Consider the following 21,370-nt stretch of genomic DNA (forward strand, 5'->3'; position numbering starts at 1 on the left):
TTAAATATTTTTCCTGAATCAGACATCCTGTAATGAATGTGTTAGTGAGGTTCTTCCTGAGATACCTGCTCACTGATGTAGCTGAAGCCCCGGTCCTCTCTGACCCACTCGTAGGTCTCCCCCAGCACCGGGTTAAAGGGCTTGTAGCGGTTTCTGAACGTCGCAGTGGAGTAACCAGAGATAGCAAAGGCAGCAATGTAAACCTGTAAGAAATAAGAGAACATGAATCATTTTGTTTCATCTGTAATTTGTGCAAACAATGTAGAAAACAAAAGTAACTTTTCCTTTTGTTTATGCCAACTTCGCTTCCTTTAGGTATCTTGTCTCTCAGTTTGCTTCATCAAGATCAGTTTTTTATTTAAAAATGTATACAAATATTGCACACATTTCCATTCCCTGATCTCTCACGCTCATCTACTTTGTTTTATTTGTCTCTGAGTTTGTTTCAACTTTGTCTAGAGAAAGGACGATGAAGTTGGGAAATTGACATTGTTGTTAGTTGTTTCATATCCCTCCTTGTTGTTTATTTAAAACAAATATATATATGATGTTATCACTGCTGGATCATTGAGTGTGCAGCAACGAAACAGGAAGCATATCTTATACATTCATTTTTGGTCGATGTTAAAAGAGTAAAGACAGCTGAACTGCATTTAGATTGAATCATGCAATCCTAGACTGGAGTCTTGATTATATTTTAGTGAAACATTCTTCTTAGCAGGTGCATCTTCAACAACCCTGGTTAAGTTATAATACAGTGGTGACATGTTTTCCCCAATGTGTCTTATAGTTGATATTATTCTTACCATCCTCTGGTAGGGGTCTGCTGTGTTGTTGGCAGTATCCAGCAGCTCACTGTACTCCAGCTCTTCACACAGCCTCTGCAGCAGGGTAACAGGCTCATTGAGGGGAACAGGCATGGACACCCGAGCCAGGTCTTTACCTGAGGACACAGAGTACATTAGAAAACTGCTAACTGTCTTTAAAAAATGTCTATGTAATTGCAGAGTGGTGAGACTTGCCTATGTTATTGTAAAGGATAGCCATGAGGCCTACGTGGCTGTTGTCCGGACATTGAGCAGGCAGCGTAGTTCGCTGGCCGGTACTCTTGGGAACATCACTGTTGGGACTTCTGTGAATGCTTGCACGGTACTTCCTGGTGGCTGATGCTGTAATGACAGTGAAATTAGATAATATGTAACATAGAAAAAGCTCTGTTTAGTTTAATTTAGCAAGCGCTAATACACTGATGTTTAGCAGGTGTAATGTCTACCATGTTTACCATCTTGAGTAACAATTGCTAATTAGCTATAAACATTCATTATTTATTTCATTTGATTTGGCTTTAGTCAAAACAATCGTACTGGGTTTTTAAATTCCTTTTTGAGTCGAGTTCGAGGTTTTCCTTATTTGTTGACTTTTCTTTTTTAATGAATCCCTCGCTCTCGTCTCTTTTTTTTTTTTCTCGCCATCTCAAAGGAGTAGAGTTGGAAAATTCGGAAAAGGCATATAGATTTAGTTGTGTACAGAAGTTAAAGAAAATAGAAAGACTGTTTTACTCTGTTCATGTATACACGCCCCTCCCTTCTCTCACCCAGTTCCACAAAGTCTGTCTGTCCATTTTATGTCCACATTTCACTTAATTATACACAGCATTCTTTCCCTTTGTCACCTTTTTTAATTTAAAGTGCTTGTGACATGAGGGGGGGGGGGGGGGGGAATGTAGCACTACACTGCACTGTAGAGCGCTCAAAGAAAAAAATGATCCATGTTCAGACTTAAACACTTAAGATTGGAAAAGGTCTTTACGAACACAACAAAGTTTAAAGTTAACAGGAAAAAAACAATTCAAGCTTGTTTTAGGTTTGCTAAGCAATCAAAAATAGATTAAACTGATTACAATATCTAACAGATGTTTTGATCCTCCTATCCTCATATCTCATGTACGATTGATAGTCAGTCATTTGTGTACGTGTGCCCACCATGTCCTTCCTCTGGCTCAGAGTTGGTTGTGCTTCCATCACTGAGTCCTGATTCATCAGACACCTCAGAGGAGCCGTCACAAATCACGTCAGCATTGGCATCAAAATACTCTGCAGCCGAATCTGCCACTGAGGGAGGCCGGTGGGATAGGTGCGACGCCTCTGCAGGCTATCCAGAAAGAGGAACAAAAAAACTGCAATCAAAACCCATCGGGAATATGTTCTAAAAGATCCAGATGGGAGGTGCAGCATGAATCTTACCTCTGCTAATGTGTTAGACTGGTGGAGGTTGTTAGGTTCCCAGATACCCTGCAGCTTCTGCCTCTCCTGGGACAGAGTTTCATGCACTGACTTCAGAGATGCAAGCACTGAGGAGGAAAGAGAAGAGAAGTCTCAGGGGAAATTCGTTTCACATTTATTTTAAACTGAACCTCTAGAACATTTTCATTAAAACTATGAAAAAATATGTTTGTCAACCATCTTTTTTTTTTACAAGAAGGCATGTCATTTAAAACTAAGTGTGAAGATATCAACATGCAATATTGTGGAACAAAATGTACTCAAATGTTGTTAAGAAATGAAACTAGAAGTAACAGAAGTACTACGAATAATGTATTTACTTAAGTTAAATTGACCAATAAAAACACCAGAATTTAGGAGGAAAAACAAGGTGATGAATGTATAATCAGTGACTAAAACTGTTTTTACTGGCTTAAACTAGACTATGATAGTTGAGCTTTTCTTTGAATAAGATTTGACTAACAAGCCCAAATTTAAGGCAAACAAAATTGGCCTAATGGCCTAATCTGGTCCACTAAATCTTAAAAAATAATTATAAAACAAAATGACAAGGACACAGGAGTAAAAGTGTAAAGAGGAATACTAATGTGGACAGTCTGATCTTCTCTTGGATTGTGCTCATCTATCTACAACAGAACCTTGCAAGAACCCTGTTTTCCTGAGTTTTAAAATGCATGTATGTGTTTTTCTGACCTCGTAGCGATATGGTGCAGATGTCCTGGTGGATTTTCTTGCCCTCAGGTGATGTGACAGTGGGAGGGGTCAGCTGGGAGTAGACGTAGTCCGGGATCGAGGGGACTGAAGCACCGAGCTGAGGCGAGCTGCTCAGGTGACTGGAGGACAGCTATGAAGGGGAACAGAAAATTAGTAAAAAGACTATTAGTTTGGCAAAACAAAAAAGAATTTGCTCCAAGCATTAACTTTTTAGGAACCTCAGAATAATGATATTTTCTTAAAATGACCCTTCAATTAAGACTATGTTAAGCTTAAGATAAAATGTTAATCATACATCATTTACTTCTTCAGAGAGCTCCTTAGGTGAAATACCATTAGAAGCAGGGAGGAGGACTTTAAAGAGGCTTAACAGTTTCTTAAGCAGAAGGGGAAATAGTGGGAAGACAAAGAGGTAGAGGAAATAGTCTCCAAACTCTAGATGACAGTAATGTAAGGAAATATTCAGATAAGATTGTACAGGGAGAGGCTAATGTTTGTGGTCGATCTGGTACAATCTAATACTGGACTTTATTTCAGGTTGATGGATTGGACCTCCAGTATCTCAGCCCTGTAGGTTTTCGGTCCCACCAGGCTCCTTTATTATTATGTTTAATAATAAAGGAGCCTGCAGTACTATGACTATCCCCCGTCTAGGATAGATAACCAACTAAACAGCATTAAAAATCTAGCATCTAAAAAAATATTGAGGTTTACGTCATTGATCTTTAATTTACTGAAATGTTCTAGTTCATTGCATTTCTATACCCTGTTCTGTGGGGGAAACAAAACGTGTTCGAGAGGTAAGGAGTCTACCACACTTGAAAACACACAAACATCATTCATCATCATTGTTTTTCAGGATGCTACTGTGTGTAAATGGAGAACATTGAATCAACAATGAATTGAATGCCCATTTTCAACTCACCGATTTAGTCATCCCACGGATAGGCTTTGAATTAGAAAAAGAGGAGGGATGGGAGGTCGAATACTTAAATTCAATATCTTATAAGATAATTATCAGTATAATAATCAATTAATGATTTCATTCAATGCGTAATTTAAATCAACTTGAAAAATGAATGAAATGAAAAGAAATAATATTGAACCATCATGATATCTTGTTGTCTAAATATTAATTGTGAATAAGTTACAGAGCATTCTTACCTTTCCTAGGGCCTCAACTCTGGATAATGTGCGCGAGTGGCTCCAAATCTTCCCTGACCTCTGCTTTTTTGGCTTCTCAAGCAACAGATTCTATAGCATTATTAAAACAAAAACAAAAGAATATATTATATAATATTATCATCAATTATCTTACTTTTGTGAGATGCTGCCTCTATGTGAAGAGCAGTGTACCTGTGTGCTAATGATGCGCCTCAGGTCTCCGTTATTGACAGCCTGGCCCGCCTCCAACAACTGCAGCTTCTGGATTAACCGGTTTATCTCTGAGATATCCACATGGCAACGATTTAGCTCTGGAGGAAAACCAGAGGGAAATATTAATATATATTTAAAGAGTTTCGGTGACAAACTCATTAGATATGATTGGTCTTAAAAACATCTACACTTACAGAGAAAAAATAAATGTGAGTACAGTTTGTGGGTACTTTTATATATTATAGCAGTTCAGTACATTTCAAGAGCTTCTAAATTTTAAAATGACAGATACTTTATGTAATTAAGCATCTTAATATTATGTCACCTATAACAGTCAGATATAGCATGGACATAAAAAAAGGATCAAATCAATCTGAAATGTATCAGAACTAGAAATATTCTTGTATTGATTCCAAACTTTCAACACATTGCCTACATTACCCACAATGCAACTCAAGCCATATTAAATGAGGACATTTTGGGCGATTTTGCGGAACTCCCTGTGGAGACACAAATGTTTGCCTCTAACAGAATATTACATGCCCATATTAATGATTTGTATGTCAATGAATAACCCATTGTTACCTTGATTTCTTGAAGAAAACTTAAAACTAAGAAAAAGTCTCAAACTCTTATAAAAAATGTTTTTATATACTCTCCCAACCAGTCAGTATATTTAGGTTTTGTCTAAATCCACATTATTTAACCATTGTTTCATGAACAGTCTCACTATGTACAGTACTGTGGCCCCCTTTACTTCAGTTCATCAACACTTTTGGATTCTTGTTTATCATTGAAACATGCAAAAAACAGTTTCTTTACGAATTAAAGGCAACACAGGGTAAGTAATTAATATATCATATATAATATATTTAATATATATTACATATGAAAACTACCTTGCACACAGGTGTCTGGGTTGTGACTGTGCTGCAGCCAGGCCGACACTTTGCTGTTCACAGCGGTGTTAGCTGAGGGCAGCATCTCTGTAGAGCTCTGATAACCAAAATACAGATGGAAAGAGGACACAGGGTTAATATGAGTCACTTTTAAACATCGTTCTGTTAGGTGCAGTATAAAACAACTCTTATTTTATAATCACCAAATCTCCATTTCTCTGAGCTTGTCCAGCCGCAATTCCATGTGTGAGGAGGATGCCGCTGTGACCATGAGACGCCTTCTTGTACAGGCGGTGGGCTTGCAGCTTGGTAAACCAAATGTAGAACAGTTCATGGCTCTTTGCCTTGGAGGAACAAGAAGTGCACGTTTTAAGCTTTTGAATTCTGATCCCAAAGAGATTGTTTTGTTTGAAAAATATGTATATTTACCTTTAAGTGGTAAAGAATGTCTCCTGTATCCAAGTCAATCCGATTGGACTTCTTGTTTACCGTCATGACTGCCAGACTAACATCTAAAGAGCCCTGGACTCTTCCAATGGTGACCTTATGAGGGGAAATGAATCTAGGTCATTTTTTATATCAAGTAGGAATAAGATCCTTTTACTAAATGCAATGTTCACTTACATCATGTTGATTCTTGGAGTAACGCAAGTACCCTGCTTCCAAGACAAAGTATCGCTGAAATAAAAGGTCAAACATCATCTGCTTAAGAACAGATTCCTTCATTAATAATAAATATTGACATACAAAATGAGAGAGTGGAAGCTTTTCTCACCTTGTGCCAACCTTTCAGTGGCCACTTCCTCCTTTTCAGGAGATATCCCTCACAGATCCCTGGGATGGTCATATCAGAAGGGTTCTCCCCTCCTGGCTGTGTTTCTACCTGAAGGTCGTCAATCACCTCCCAGTCTTTGATCACCTATGAAAAGCATGGGTAGGATAAAGCAAAACACCCCAAAAAATGAATTGGGTAACCAATGTGAGTCCCATTTTCTTTTTTATTATCTTACATACTATGACATGTTTTTGTCAGATTTTCATATAATAGCATGATGAAACCTTATATTCTGTTGAAATGTGCACAGAAAAAGGAACTTTTTAATATGTATTTTCTTTATTTCACATTATTTATCTAATACATATTAGTAATCTTTGTATTTTGTTGAATTTTGAATATGCGAAAACACAATTCTATAAGATTTGCGAACAGGTATAATTTTATTGTAAGACTATTTTAAGTGTTGTTTGAAAATGTGCATTCTGGGTGAATTTTGATAGGTTTAGAAAATATGTATGTATGACACATATCACTAATATCAGCGGTTTCATTAAAAATAACGAGTGTGACACAAAATAAAAACAGGATATTTTACAACAAAAGTCCCATACTATCCTGGTGGAAGTGCAACTGATATAAAGTCCGGACATGCAACTCCCCTTAAACAAGGAATAATTAAAATTGAATACCCATAATCCCCTTTATTGAGGTGAACGGTGACTCACCTGTCTGGATGACACGGTGCTGCTGCTCCGAGAATGTGAGGGCTTCCATCTCGGTGAGGACTTCTCCAGTCCGCTCGCAAGGGACTGGGTGCGGTTGAGTGAAGATCCGTATGATTCCATTTCAGTGCAGAGACGTCAGACTCCCCTCCCTGATAGCCTGATTGTGGAGAGATCATATTGTTAACGATATAATACGTAGTCACCATGACTAAGGCCAGGTAACATGGACCTGGCTAACATGAGTGATATATTGAAGATGCAACCAGCACAAAACACTATGGGTGTTAGTGGCTTGCTCAGTGCAAAACTCCCCCCACCTTAAAAAAAGTGTTTAATGCTCTCATTACCACACAGACAGCTCCAGCTCACCTCTGGGCTAAGCCCACCCAAACTTGAAAACTTAGCTACGCCCCTGATATAATATATCAATATAGTCATCAGAAGTTTAGCCTCATGGTGGTTTCAAGGTTTCAAGGTTTTATTGGTCATATGCACAGCATATACAACGTATATGTTGGCAATGAAAATCTTATATCCCATGCTCCTCCAACAACTCAACATACATGGTGCAAATAAGATAAATAAAATAGTGCAAAAAGAGAGAAGAATATTTACAATGATAGAGAGATAGATAGGTGAGATAGATTTATTATCAAAACTATTCTTTTAACAATGTTATACAACAGAGGAAAGCTGAAAAGCTTCACATTTGAGAAGTTGGACGGTTTTCTGAATAAAAAACGTTTGATAATTACTCCTCTATGTTGATTGTTTGTTAAACAGCGTTCACCAAAAGGCTGTATAATGATTTCCAAAGAGATAGCTTTACAAGCAGGTAACCGAAGTGAAAGTGTTAAACAGGCTCAACAGAGCAGCAGGTGAGATGGGACTCTGGGTAATCCAGTTATCACTACCTGGATACACGTTGTACATCCTCATCCAGGTCACTGTGGATCTAAAGTCCCCCACACCAAGCACTTCACTGAACAGGAAATATGTAGGAATATATTCATGCCAATATCATGCCAAAAAGTGATATAGTATTTTTGTATCTGAAATTGAAGTTTGTTTTGAGATAATCATTAACAGGCAAATGAAGCTTTAAAGTCTCTTTTTACAAGTTAACATATAGAGAAAAACAACCTTCAGCTGCCACCATTTTCCTTTATACTGCGTTAGGAGTAAAAACAGGAACAGCCTGTGATAATGGCGTCATTGATGGGGTTACTGTGTTGTGAAATCATCACTAACAGTTTTGAACAAAGTTTGGGTAGTTAATACATATTAACCTTCTATTCCATAAAAAAATCATTGCATTTAGGCAAAAGAGAGTTCATCAAACATGTTGAAAGAAGAGTTGGGAGCTATTTGAAATGATATTACAATTATTCCAAATACTGATTAATTAGTAATTTGGGCTCTTGTTTATGTAATAACACTGAATGAACTTTATTACACAGGATACTGTATGACACCACGGCCTACACTGTCTGCAAGGACAGGATTACTAACCTTTGCTTAATTGGTTTTTCAGGGTTTGTTTTTAGCTTCTCGGACATGAAGGGACATGAATCACTGATACAACAGAAACTGGCATACGTGCTGAACACAATAACAGCAGGAGCATTCTGATCAAAATGCTTATAAATTGCTTGTTAAGATAAACCTGGAAAGATAATAACATTATGCACTTTTCAAAAGCAAAACTTGAGCTTCAATAGCTTCAATAACAGCAACATGTTTGTGTGACACTGATCCCAATTGGTTTGCATTGAGAAAAAAGGAGCCATTTTTCTTTTGGTCTATATGGGCCAGCATATGCAATATTTGGGTGATTATTTAATATGTAAACCTTATTTTATTCACTCGTTTTTTATCATTCTTTAATTTGTATTTTGTCTGTGTTTTTTTTTGTATATTTAAACATAAGTGTACAGATATTTTCTTTATTTGAAACATCATCACTAAAGACTTTTAAACCATATAGGACATCTCAAGTGATCCAAAATGAATGAGGCCTTACATGCACTTATTTCCTTATAAATCTGGGCAGGAGCAGACCGGCTTGCTGTTATGTAAAGGCAGGAGAGGATGAGAGTAACTGACCTCAGAGATGACAGCATGTGGTGGAAACAGGATGAAAGGATTTACACGTTTCTGAGCTTGCTTAGTCAAAAAAGGAAAACAAAGAATATTCGGCCTTGTAAGTAAAATTTGGTTTGGATGTCACTGGATGGCAAGTAACATTACCGTTGTCACAAGGCACTTACCTAAAGTACAATGTTTTCTCTTTTTCAAATGGAACTCACCTTTACAAACTTATCATTTCAAACTTCTATTTAAAATCTAGATAAAATCGATTTCATAGCTGCGTGCTGCTGAGGTTATGCACTTTATAAAATATGCATCAACTCCACTCCAAAGCATTGGGAAAAAATGCAATAAAGTATTTAAAGGACTGTCCAAAGACTCTTATTTTCTTGATCAGGATGCCACATTTCATCTTGTCTGAACCAAAATAGAGCAGATCAAGAGCTCCCAAATGGGAGGCAACAAAAGGAAAGTCAGCTGAGTTGAAGGATGCATTTTGGCAACGGTCACCAAACTGCATGGTGCCAGAGAATGGGGGTAGGATGCAGAGATTACAGCAATATAATCTCGGTTCTTGGAAAACAAATGCTGCCAATTAAAGATAAGGGACATATAATTATGAAAAGGTGTGGACATTTCCTACTCGAATTGCAAAGTTTATAATCCAGAATATGAGGTATCTTTTTACATCACTTGGAGGGAGGAATATTGTGTTCAGTCAGCTGTAAACGTGTGAGAGGTTGCCTGTCACACACTCTCTGCTAGTTTTTGACAGACAATTAACTCATAACGCACAATGCTGGTTTAGCAACAATGGTTCCTTATTAACAGCCTGTTCCATTTCTCATACTATCAGGGGCTCAACGTAGCAAAATTGCTCCAACACTGTCTAACCTGACATCAAATTCACATATAATTATTTCCTGAAAATGCTAGAGTTTTTTCGAGCTTTTATATTTACCATTGGTTATCATATGCACCTGTCTCGTGACCTACATGTATGTGGCAATGTTTCCTAGCTCACATCCTTAAGTCCTTCAGGGCCCATGTGAACTACTCAGGGCTGCACGCGCTCTTATCTAAAGCCCATTAAGATGTCCCTGACCCAGCACACAGAGAAAAGGAAGACTATTGTAACCAAATGCATGTTGTTTTTTAACAATATAAGCAGGGGCCAGGCTGCATACACGACAGATATTACTGCTATATATTAAATATTTAAGTTGTCGAAATATTCGGATGGTTTGGTTAGGTTATTCGCATCAGAATTCAAATTTAATTTAGCGAGCCAAGATTTAAAAGCCATGAAAGATGTATTACCTGAAATTAACCCCCTTCTCTCATCATCTGTTGCAGTCCTCTGCACCTGATAAATCCGAACAGTGTCTCATCAGGCGATATAGAAGCTGCGGGGAATCAAAATTTGGACGAAGAAGAAGACAAAGAGTTGTTTTCCATCGAAAACCGTTCAAAAAGTCAAACTAAATGTTACTTCCACAGATTAGTAACAAGTCTGATCACATAATCTCCCCGGCAGTGCCCTCTCAGCTGGTGGGTGACTCCCCCCGATCCAAAGATGTGCGCAGGAGGCGCGCGCTGTGCGCAATGTGTCCTGGGCGTTATCCGCATTAGCTGGATTACACTTCGTCAAGCAGAGCTGTAGTGGAGGGTAACGCCAGCCACTCTACTCAACTAGTGTATTCTCCTTTAAAGCAAAGACTAGATCTTAAATAAGATCTTAACATACCACAAATGTGGTGTTAAAGGGAAAAAAGCATTACTTACACTACTTACATTAAACATCCAAATAAACAACCATATGAGGTGTAAATTACTTATTTTTTGATCATTCTCTGCAGATTACATTTATTTTGTTATTTATCATTACCTTAATAGTTTGCAATATCAGGTGCCTGCAGTTTGTATAATTTTGTAACAATCAAATGAATGCAAATCTGCAAATAGATTATTTAAAATGTTTAGACAGTATAAAAACAAAATTCTTAAATCATGAACATTCATTTTGTTTATAAAAATATTCCGTTTGACGCTCCCTCTTTTTTCCCCTCTGATATGGAGTGATGGCCTGAGTAGTGTCCGTCTGCCTTGTGAAAGCGGCCATAATAGACTAACTGGCCTAGATTAACATGTGACCACTTGTGTTTATTTTGGCTGGAGTGGTTTTTGTAACACCACTTTACAAAACTTGTCACTGAATCAAATTTTGCAACTAAAATGTACTCTAGACTACACCTTTTTATGCATTTTTTACTTATCCTGCGGTTCTTGAATCCAAAAATAGAGACTGAGCAATACATTATGTTTAAATAGTTTATTTATGTGTGACAATATCCTTAAACTAAGGAATTGCATGAAAGACATTGACATTTTTCAGCTCTGTCCATCCAAGACTTCCACTGATGGTTGAGGTGAGGTGCACTGAAAACAGTCAAGTCTGTAGGCACCCTTTTTCACAGCAGCCACAGTGCTCCTATTGGTGGCTGCATATTGTTTGAATTAATTGAATTTAACACCAATCAAACGGATCTGAGATGGAGTAAACCACCAACTTTTTCTTTGTGGAGTAATCTTAAAAATCTGCCTAGTTGTTTGGCACTAAATTACAATAAATTCAATATATGCATCCAACCCGACGTTTCCTTGTAATTTCAACCAGCTGGAAATCTACAACAGTCCATTTTTTTCCTTTCCAGCTCTACGTAGCCTTCTGTGCTTTAGGAGCTCCCTCCGAGCTGTTGTCCGAGCTCTGCTGTCTGACGTGCTGCTGCAGGAGTGCAGAGAGTTGGGCCGGGTGGCGTTGCAGCATGGCGGCTGTTTGGGACGTCAGCAGGGTGAGCCCACTGACCAGCTCACCCTGGACTACAGACACCGACGGCAGTTTGGAGTAGCTCACCACCCCTTGTGCACTCAGCAGCGTGTTGTCTATACAGGCTCCTGTTGACGGATGAGCAATGCAGGGTAGATGAGATGCAATTAAATTATCAAAATCTGTTTCATATGTTTTTCAGCGGAGGTAAGGAAGAGTAAAACATGCTGCTCTGCATTGAGATCCAGGTGTATGAAACGCACAATATGTTATTTTCTGGCACTCAATCAGAACAAAATGAACAGACAAAATTGGATTGTGACGTGAAGTAGTGTGTGATCATGGGAAACGTTGTCCTTATAATATTTTTGCGGCCATCTCTCCTATTAAGGATTCTTTAACATTCAACATTGTGATTGGAGTTCATGGAGCAAAGAAAAACAGAAAACAAGTAGCAGACATGACCGCTCTAAACTGAGTTCATGTCTGACACTGAAAAATCAGAAAGACATAACCAGTTACGTTTCGTACAGGAAAGCAGGGTCTAAAAGGCATCTGTCAGATAAGAGACATTCTGTCTATCTATTATCTGTATTCAGGAGACAGAAGGAAGTCATCTCCTAACACAGCTGATGCATAGAGCCTAAGAACACAGGCGCCACCTTATCTCCTCACACTAGGGAACCTAAACCCCAAGGCCAAAAGCCAGCTGCCTGTGCAGAGAGCGAAACCTGAACTTAACTGAGGTAAGTGGAGAGTTAATAGGAAGAGACTAATTCACCTTTACACATAATGTAGATTTTACCTGAAGCGGAATTTTTCAAAAAGGTCACCATCACTTAAAAACAAATGGACCAGGAGATTAAAGCCAATAGGTATTCTAAATAAAGCAGTTTCACACACTATTCACAGAAAAACTGAATTTCTGAAGGGACTGCGAACGAGTTGTTCTACATTTCAAGCCGTTAAACCGTTAAAACTCTGACTAAGTGTCAAAAAGCAGTGTTTCTCAATGCTTTCGTTTGGCCAACACACTCCTATAGGGTTTTAAATGAAGTGTCTTTTGGTGTACCATTCTTTTGTTATTACATTGTTAGGATTTTGGGCCTTTTTTTTGTTTAAATGAATGTGTATTTTCTTGGCGTGTGGTGTTTGTCACTCTGCATATCAACGTTTTTTCCTTCCATGCAGACATAGAAGATAAACATACCCAGGAGTAGCATATGGCGGCTGGTCCTCATAGTCGATAGCATCTCCTTCACCTTCGGCTCTTTACAAATGAACAGAACCGTGTGACCAATGAATAGAGGAGCCATGTTGGCATAAGGGCTGTCTTTCAGGAACGAACGCACCACCTTTAAAAAGCAAGATTAAGGATTAGACAAGTATATCTTTTTTTTAAACAGGTGTAATATCAATTAAACAATGCTAGTAACCAACTTCAAGAAACATTTTATAGTCCTTTCTAACGGCAAAGTAGGTACAACCTCATGGTCCTGGTATATTTGATCGAAAGAATTGCTATGCTCGTTTCCCTAAAATATCCCAATTATCATCAAAATATGCCTAAACCTCGTAAAATAGTATTAGAACTACATTTTAACTTTTTTTTTTATGAAACATCCATTTTAGTAAACACAAACAATCTTAAATGAGGTAATCATTAACCGTAAGTTCCCCATGCATACCTTGAATTAGTGATAAATACATTATGGGGGTTTATCTTTTCTGACATATAAAGGGACAAAATAGTCACCAATAAAACAATTAAGCATTACCTGGTTGGGGAAGAATTTCACCGTGATGCCATGTTTATGAAGTTTGTACTTGATAAGCATCATTTCTTCAGCAGTGCTGCCACTGTTTTGCACCACAGCGACCATCTTTGATTCCTGGAACACGCTGTTCAAATTCTTCTTAACGAGTATCGTGAAAGGTGTATCCTGGTGGAATAAAAGAGAAGAGTTTGGACAATGGAAGTTAATTTATTTACAGATATTGGTGGGAAAAATTCTAATTAATGTCAATGTGATACCCAAGTTTCAGTTTCCATACTAACACTTTTTGTAAAGGTATAATTATGAATATTCCCTTTATTCAATTCAGCAAAAGAAGGTAAACACAAGCAGCTTTTCATTTTCCAACTCATCCTGAAACAAATCATTCAAGAGCGAGGCTTATTTTAAAGATTTAAGAGCTGCAGACTGTTAATCCTAAGGATATCACAGGTAAGTGTGTCACATTAGGAAACAAAAGGTTCAAAAAAGTTTTCGACTGGAAAAAGTATGGAATAACAGAAATAAAAATGTTAAGATTATTTAAACTAATTGACTTCTTTAACATGGTATTAAACCCTAATTGCACAACACCACAAACGTGTTTACCCTCACTGTTTAAAAAGGTAAGAGTTCTATTTGGAAGTGGTGCAGAATTACAGAGCTCAATTTCTAGGACATGTACCAACCCTTTACACCCCTATGTAAGTGTATTGTTTTGTTGTCAATAAACGTTGCACGCCAAATTGTAAAAATGACATCCAGCTCTGGAAATGCAAGCACTTAATACCTCATGTCTGTCACAGAGATGATGAAAAGGGGGTGACTGTTACCTCCTGGTCTTGTCTGGTTGGTCGTGGATACGCTCCAACAGGAATGGGTCGTGGGGGAGGAATGTAACGTGTGACAGACATCAGCTTCTGTTTAAGAAAGTGCATCGGTCTCTTGTGCCGAGTCACAGCCTTGGAGCCGTGGCGAACACACTGTATAAGGGGATGCCATCCTGAAAGACATACAGTGTTAAACATCTCCTAACATGAAATACAAACCTGAGGCTGCCCTGCTAACACCAGCTAGCCTGTCTAAAACAGAGTGTTTATTTGAAACGTAGCTAAACATGCTTATAGTAGATAGACAAGACAGTAGTTAATTGTAACTGACACAAAGAAAACGCTAGAAAGGCAGAATAAACATTAAATTACCCTGTTTCGGTAGTAATTTTGCACACAAGGTCGCCGCCATCTTTAAGAGGAAAACGTTTTTAGGAAATGACGTTGACACTAATGCTGCGTTCAACAATATCGTAGAATAGAGAATCACGACAGATTATTGTGTAACCGTCATTATTGGAACATGTTTATACATTAATGCGAAAAACATAAATAATCCTCAATTTGATTGGATTGTGTTGTAAATCTCAAACAAACATAAAAGTAATTGAGCTGTCAAAGTGTAGTTTAACTCTTTATGGGTGAATAAATTACTGAAGTCTAATCTACAACATATTATTCATATTATTGTTATTGTTTGACATTATTATCATTAGTACTATTATGTTTGCGTTATATTTTGTATTATTTTCCCCTTGTTTTAGTTTATATTATGAAATGTATTCATACCAAGTCTGTTTTATCTTTGTATTATTATTCTATTTCACATTCTTATTTCTCTGAAACATTATGTTGAGAACATGTCATTGCACTTTAAAAAATGTTAAGTACATACAGATTGAAAAACATTTATTTGTGGAAATCATCCACAAATTACTAATACCACAATATTAAAATATAATGTAATGTGTAAAACTAAATGCAAACTAGATGTAAGGTTAATGTTAATTGTGTAAAATAAAACAAGATAATTTATATAGATTTTAAAATGTCAAATACCGTTTAAGAACAGATGCTGGTTGATCAAAATACATAGCGGGAACTTTTCTCCCACTGGGTTTCTCGTAATTACAGATACAACTTGAACGCAGCACAAGTTCTTAGTTTTTCGGATTTTGTATTTAAATCATAAACCGTTCTATATTTATTCATAACAAAAGTAAACATGTGGAAATATATTTTTAAATGTATTTTGATATGCACATTGCGAACATTTGGTCCAGTTAAAAAACAACTAACAGACTGTTTTACGTAAAGGAGGATGTGCTGTTACGTCAGCGTCAGTTTGACAAGCATGAGGCGCATACTCAGTGTGAATTTATTATTGAGGCAGAGCAGTTTATTCCTTAGAAAACCTCTGTCTCATGCCTTTCTGACAGCGGGTCAACAACGCGTCTGTGCACGGAATTTCTGCAGGAAATCATCTAGCGAGGACTCAAACATGGACCTGAGTAACATGAGGAAGAAATACAAAGGAGATGAGGACGTGAGTTACCTGTCAGGGTGAAATACACTGAGCCATATAACATCAGAAATTGTGTAACTGCAAGGTTATTATAATTTAAGGTCAATGAAAGTGGAAAAACACTGCTATATGTGTGTTTCTATATCTACCTGGTTGTGTTGAATCCTTGAAAAAAACCATGAGACTTTTACAACCTATAAGCAAATCTAGGTAATCCAAAAACAGTGACACTGGTTGGCTCAGTCAGAAAGGTCTGCATGAGGTTTTTAGAGGGTTAGCAGTGTCTGTTTTAGTGTTAGAAGAAGTGTTTACATCATTTATCAAAGTGAAAGAGCTACTCCCAGACTATACACTAAACTAAAAGTAAAAGCTTCCAAAACCTTACTTAAGTAAAAGTAGGCTATCTATTTAAAGGAACATTATCAGTCAGTTATGTTATTGGAATAATATTACTGCTGCAGTCATGTGCATGGTGCATTTTAGTGCTGTAGATAATGCAGGATGTATCATATTCTGTAAATAAGACATATGTTTGTAGCTGTATTGCTGTCCTATGAAAATCAGTCATTGAGGAACACTAAATCCTTTTAGATTATCATAAACACTCACACTCAAAAGGACCAAGTGATTTGCAACAATAGCTGTCAAACACATTTGAGGATTAAAACGTTCAATATTTCCCTCTAAAATGTGGTAGAGTAGAGGTAAAGTTGCACAAAATGGAAATACTCTAATCAAGTGCCACAAATTGTAACACTACCTGAGTAAATACATTCCACCATTGTCTGTTTCTCAGAACATTCACATATGATTGTTTCTTTGGTTCCCAGTGCTTTGAGGAGAGTCAGCTTGTATCTCTTGACCCGATCACTCAGTTTGGGAACTGGTTTGATCAAGCCACAAAGTGCCCTGAAGTTGGAGAGGCAAATGCTATGTGCATCGCCACAGCCACCAAGTAGGTAACACAAACTCTCAAAATGAAATGTATTTTCATTTTGTTAATGTCTAATGTCAACCTTATCCCTGCCTGTCTGTACAGAGATGGACGCCCGTCTGCTCGTATGGTGCTCCTGAAAGGTTACAGCAACGAGGGCTTCCGTTTCTTCTCCAACTACGAGAGCAGGAAAGGTTCTGAGCTGGTGAGTTACTCCATTGACTGACAGCAACTGTCCAGGCTCTTTGTGACCTTGGAACACAATGAAAGGTTGATGTTTACACAGTTACATTTTTATTCCAATCATAAGATATACAGTTGTTGCTGTCTGAATTCCCAGTGCATCAATTATAAATGTCATGTTTTGTCACATACAGACAATCGGTCTCTACAATCATTACAGTATGGCAAACACAGTTGTGCGGAAAACATTATTTTAAAAAAATGAGATATTTATGTAAGAGCTTGGTGAAAATAAAGTTAATGCACAATTGATTTTTAAATTAGACAATGTGTATGTGATTTGACTCTTTCACTGTTTAGTTGTTGCAGTAGCTTGAGTATCAATTATTATATTTAGTTTTTACTTATTGCCTTCTGTTCTGTTATTTGTCCACAGGAGAGCAATCCTTATGCATGCTTGGTCTTTTACTGGGAACCCCTTAACAGACAGGTCAGCATCCGTAAACTTCTCATTAAATTCTGCCCTATTTATAATATTTCAAAAGATTTTCTCACAGTGGATGTTCATACATAATTCTGCTCTGCAGATTCGCATTGAGGGCAATGTGGAGAGAATCCCCTTCCAGAGCTCCTGTGACTACTTCCACTCCCGGCCAAAGAGCAGCCAGATCGGGGCCGTTGTGAGCCGACAAAGCACTTCGGTTCTTAACAGAGATGTAAGAACCCAAACTTGACTGTGATATGTACTGTAGGTAAATGCGCTAAAGGCTCAAGTTTCACTGTCTTGTCTTTTTAGTATTTAAGGCAGAAGAATGCAGAGCTGGAGGAGAAGTACAAAGACACAGATGTGCCTATGCCCGATTACTGGTGAGCATCAGACCACTTGTCGTTTTAACATCTTAAAATCATGTGAAAGATGAGGGAACTTTGTCACATTTCACCTGCAAGAATCCATAATTTATATTTATAGCAATAGTGCTTATTTTCTTGCAGAGAGTTGGATAAAAGACATTTCATACCAGTCTGTTAATTCCAGCTCAGGTCAGTTTAGTTTATAGATATACAGGTGCATCGCAATAAATTAGAATATCGTGGAAAAGTATTTATTTCATTAAGTCAAATTTTTTTTAAGTCATGTATTATATGGATTCATTACACACAAAGTGAACAATTTCAAGCCTTTATTTGTCTTAATCTTGATGACTACAGCTTACAGCTAATGAAAACCCAAAAAATCAGTATCTCAGAAAATTTGAATATTACATAAGACCAATAAAAAAAACGATTTTGAACACAAAAATGTCGGCCTTCTGAAAAGAATGTTCATATGTATGCACTCCATGAATGACTGTATCAATGCGACGTGGCATGGAGGCAATCAGCCTGTGGCACCCCTGAGGTGTTATGGAAGTCCAGGTTGCTTTGATAGCAGCCTTCAGCTCGTCTGCATTTTTGGGTCTCATGTCTCTCATCTTCCTCTTGACAATACAAAGTAGATACTCTAGGGTTCAAGTCAGGTGAGTTTGCTGGCCAATCAAGCACAGTAATTCCGTGGTCATTAAACCAGGTCTTAGTACTTTTGGCCGTGTTGGCAGGTACCAAGTCCTGCTGGAAAACAAAATCAACATCTCCATAAAGCTTGTCAGAAGAAGGAAGCATGAAGTGCTCTAAAACTTCCTGGTAGATGGATGCGTTGACGTTGGACTTGAGAAAACACAGTGGAACAACACCAGCAGAGGACATTGCCCCCCAAATCATCACTGACTGTGGAAACCTCACACTGGACTTCAAGCAACGTGGATTCTGTGCCTCTCCACTCTTCCTCCAGACTCTGGGACCTTGATTTCGAAATGAAATGCAAAATGTACTTTCATCTGAAAAGAGGACTTTGGACCACTGAGCAACAATGCTTCTGACGTTGTCTCTGGTTCAGGAGTAGCTTGACACGAGGAATGCGACAGTTGTAGCCCATGTCCTGGATGCGTCTGTGCGTAGTGGCTCTTGATGCCTCAGTCCATTCCTTGTGAAGCTCCCCCAAATTGTTGAATGGCCTTTTTTTGACAATCCTCTCAAGGCTGCGGTTATCCCTGTTGCTTGAGCACCTTTTCCTACCACACTTTTTCCTTCCACTCAACTTTCTATGAATATGCTTGGATACAGCACTCTTTAGCAATGACCTTTTGAGGCCTACCCTCCTTGTGGAGGGTTTCAATGAGTGCATTCTGGACAACTGCCAAGTCAGCAGTCTTCCCCATGATTGTGAAGCCTACTGAACCAGATTAAGAAACCATGCATGTGTTTTGAGTTAATGAGCTGATTAGAGTGACACCGTGAGTCTACAATATTTAACTTTTTCACAGTATTCTAATTTTCTGAGATACTGATTTTTGAGTTTTCATTAGCTGTAAGCCATAGTCATCAAGATTAAGACAAATAAAGGCTTGAAAGATTTCCCTTTGTATGTAATGGATCCATATAATATATGAGTTTAATTTTTTTTATTTACTTAATGAAATAAATGAACTTTTCCACGATATTCTAATTTATTGAGATGCACCTGTATGTATTAGTCAAACAACCCCGTTGCTTTATCTAAAACTAGGAAAACCTTATCTATCTCTTAGCAATAAAGCAAATAAACTGGCCACTCACATGCATCTGCTCTTGCATGTATGAATTTAGTGCTTTATTTTTATTTATGTATACATTTGTATTACTCATTCCATAGTGCTATATTATATTTTATTCATAGTCATGCCAACTTATCCCACACCTTGTTGTCATTTTATGCTTTTATGAATATATATATATTTATATATTCAACATTGGTAACCCACAGGATTATTTCTCATATACATATCAAGACAATGCTTACTCATAATTTCCTGATTCAAATATTCTAACTGTCCATTGTGAACAGGGGTGGCTACATCGTCAAGCCTTTCCTGATAGAGTTCTGGCAGGGTCAGACCAACAGGCTGCACGACCGCATCGTCTTCACCCGGCCGAAAGAGGGAGAGACCGAGCTGGGGGAGTTTCAGCACACTGCAGAGGGAGGCTGGGTGTACCAGCGACTCTCCCCATGAAAAGTACCTCAACTTATCATTCATGATAAAATGTGTTCACCTCACTGGAAGTAAGAGCTCCTCTCTAGGTACTTCAATGTTGATTTCATAGGTGCTACTGTGTGTAGGATTTATTTACAAGCAAGCTGTCTTGTGTCTTCTCCTTGTTCTCTTTGTCAGTTCACATATTTGAGGTGTGCTGCTCTTACTTTACAACTCAACATTTTCCTTGTCTTTATGAAACAAAAACACAAATTATGGATTACAGAAAAAGAGCAAAGTCAACCTGGACGTGCCAAATAATGATTGACAGGAACATGCTATGTGTTGTCTTAACGTCGTGAATACTGTGTCCTATATCTTAAAATGCACAATCTGTACCATTGATGCAACCCTCAAAGTTGCAGTAATCTTTAATGCTTAGATTTTCACAGGTCTGTTCCTAATAAGTTCGAGGAAAGTTGACAAAAAATAAATAATATAATATGCTAATTAAAGGGGAAAATATATGTAGGCAGTTATTGATGTCTAACAAATAAATACACTCAGTGGCCACTTTCACTTACGCCTGACAATCTAACGCAATTGAAAAGCGAGCTGCCAAGTCTACTTTTATGATGTTTATAAAGTAGAGAAGTAATGGAGGCACCACGTATTTCTTCTATATACATACATTAACAACTCAAAATGTACACATTTTCATAAATAGCATTTTATGAAAATGCATGGCAGAGCTGCAACATGGAATTGTGACACATTGTACAAGCGTACCGAATAAGGGGGCCTCGGAGTGTATTCATTGTTTGTTTGTTTTTTTGTTGTTTTGATTGTAGGTTTCATTGTATCAAACATCCTCAGCACTTTCTTAAATTCTTCAATTGATTATTTTTATAAAATAATTGGAAGTGTATCGGACAACTGCCTACATTTTTCCTTCTAATAAGTATTATATATGAGACACCATATGAATTAACAAGCATCTATCTGTGTTTTTCTAGGGAATAAGAGGGAACTATAGGGCTTGTAAAATACAGTGTAACTACTTAGAGTTTGATTCATTATAAATAGCAGCAATCAGACAGTGGGTCTAACTGCCTTTTAACAATGAGATTAAAAGAGCTGACGATTTGAATTGTGCCAATTATCGTGTGTATCATGTACATGTTGCGCTATGTGAGAGTTATACTGGTGTTTATTGTTTACTGATGGAAGATGAGAATGTTATTTTGAATTGATAGAAAAGCCAGTAATAAAGTTTAATTTGTAGCTGAGGACTGAGTGCATGTTTGGCCAGCAGATGGCAGCACCTACACACAACAAAAACAATCATTAATAGTCATGAGACAAAGTCAAAGATAAAATTCT

At 37.6% G+C, this 21,370-nt stretch overlaps 3 protein-coding genes across 3 annotated transcripts in view; 1 reads left to right on the forward strand and 2 right to left on the reverse strand.

Moving 5' to 3' along the window:
* The window catches only part of osbpl7 (oxysterol binding protein-like 7), a 15,197-nt gene extending 4,771 nt beyond the window's left edge, over positions 1-10,426 (reverse strand). Inside the window, exons 1-16 of the mRNA XM_063892528.1 lie at positions 10,187-10,426; positions 6,776-6,932; positions 6,048-6,191; positions 5,897-5,950; positions 5,702-5,815; positions 5,476-5,616; positions 5,273-5,369; positions 4,353-4,471; positions 4,161-4,250; positions 3,922-3,945; positions 2,976-3,126; positions 2,244-2,350; positions 1,983-2,151; positions 1,023-1,169; positions 807-943; positions 66-203 (exon numbers count right to left, since the gene is read on the reverse strand). Of these exons, the coding sequence (XP_063748598.1) occupies positions 66-203; positions 807-943; positions 1,023-1,169; positions 1,983-2,151; positions 2,244-2,350; positions 2,976-3,126; positions 3,922-3,945; positions 4,161-4,250; positions 4,353-4,471; positions 5,273-5,369; positions 5,476-5,616; positions 5,702-5,815; positions 5,897-5,950; positions 6,048-6,191; positions 6,776-6,895 (1,752 nt within the window). The 5' untranslated portion in view covers positions 6,896-6,932; positions 10,187-10,426. The remainder of the gene's footprint in view (positions 1-65; positions 204-806; positions 944-1,022; positions 1,170-1,982; positions 2,152-2,243; positions 2,351-2,975; positions 3,127-3,921; positions 3,946-4,160; positions 4,251-4,352; positions 4,472-5,272; positions 5,370-5,475; positions 5,617-5,701; positions 5,816-5,896; positions 5,951-6,047; positions 6,192-6,775; positions 6,933-10,186) is intronic.
* Positions 10,427-11,183: 757 nt separating this feature from the next.
* On the reverse strand, positions 11,184-14,805 carry mrpl10 (mitochondrial ribosomal protein L10). The gene is made up of 5 exons (XM_063892531.1): positions 14,671-14,805; positions 14,302-14,471; positions 13,472-13,636; positions 12,904-13,048; positions 11,184-11,821 (listed from the first exon to the last, which is right to left on the reverse strand). The coding sequence occupies exons 1-5, from the start codon at positions 14,708-14,710 to the stop codon at positions 11,583-11,585; spliced, it is 759 nt and encodes a 252-aa protein (XP_063748601.1). The 5' UTR covers positions 14,711-14,805; the 3' UTR covers positions 11,184-11,582.
* Positions 14,806-15,619: 814 nt separating this feature from the next.
* On the forward strand, positions 15,620-21,271 carry pnpo (pyridoxamine 5'-phosphate oxidase). The gene is made up of 7 exons (XM_063893257.1): positions 15,620-15,844; positions 16,654-16,778; positions 16,863-16,962; positions 17,377-17,430; positions 17,528-17,656; positions 17,737-17,807; positions 19,861-21,271. Exons 1-7 carry the CDS (start codon positions 15,620-15,622, stop codon positions 20,024-20,026), a joined length of 870 nt encoding a protein of 289 aa, XP_063749327.1. The 3' UTR covers positions 20,027-21,271.
* The last annotated feature ends 99 nt before the right edge of the window (positions 21,272-21,370 follow it).

Source organism: Eleginops maclovinus, chromosome 10, assembly GCF_036324505.1.
Source record: "Eleginops maclovinus isolate JMC-PN-2008 ecotype Puerto Natales chromosome 10, JC_Emac_rtc_rv5, whole genome shotgun sequence".
Classification (NCBI taxonomy): Eukaryota; Metazoa; Chordata; class Actinopteri; order Perciformes; family Eleginopidae; genus Eleginops; species Eleginops maclovinus.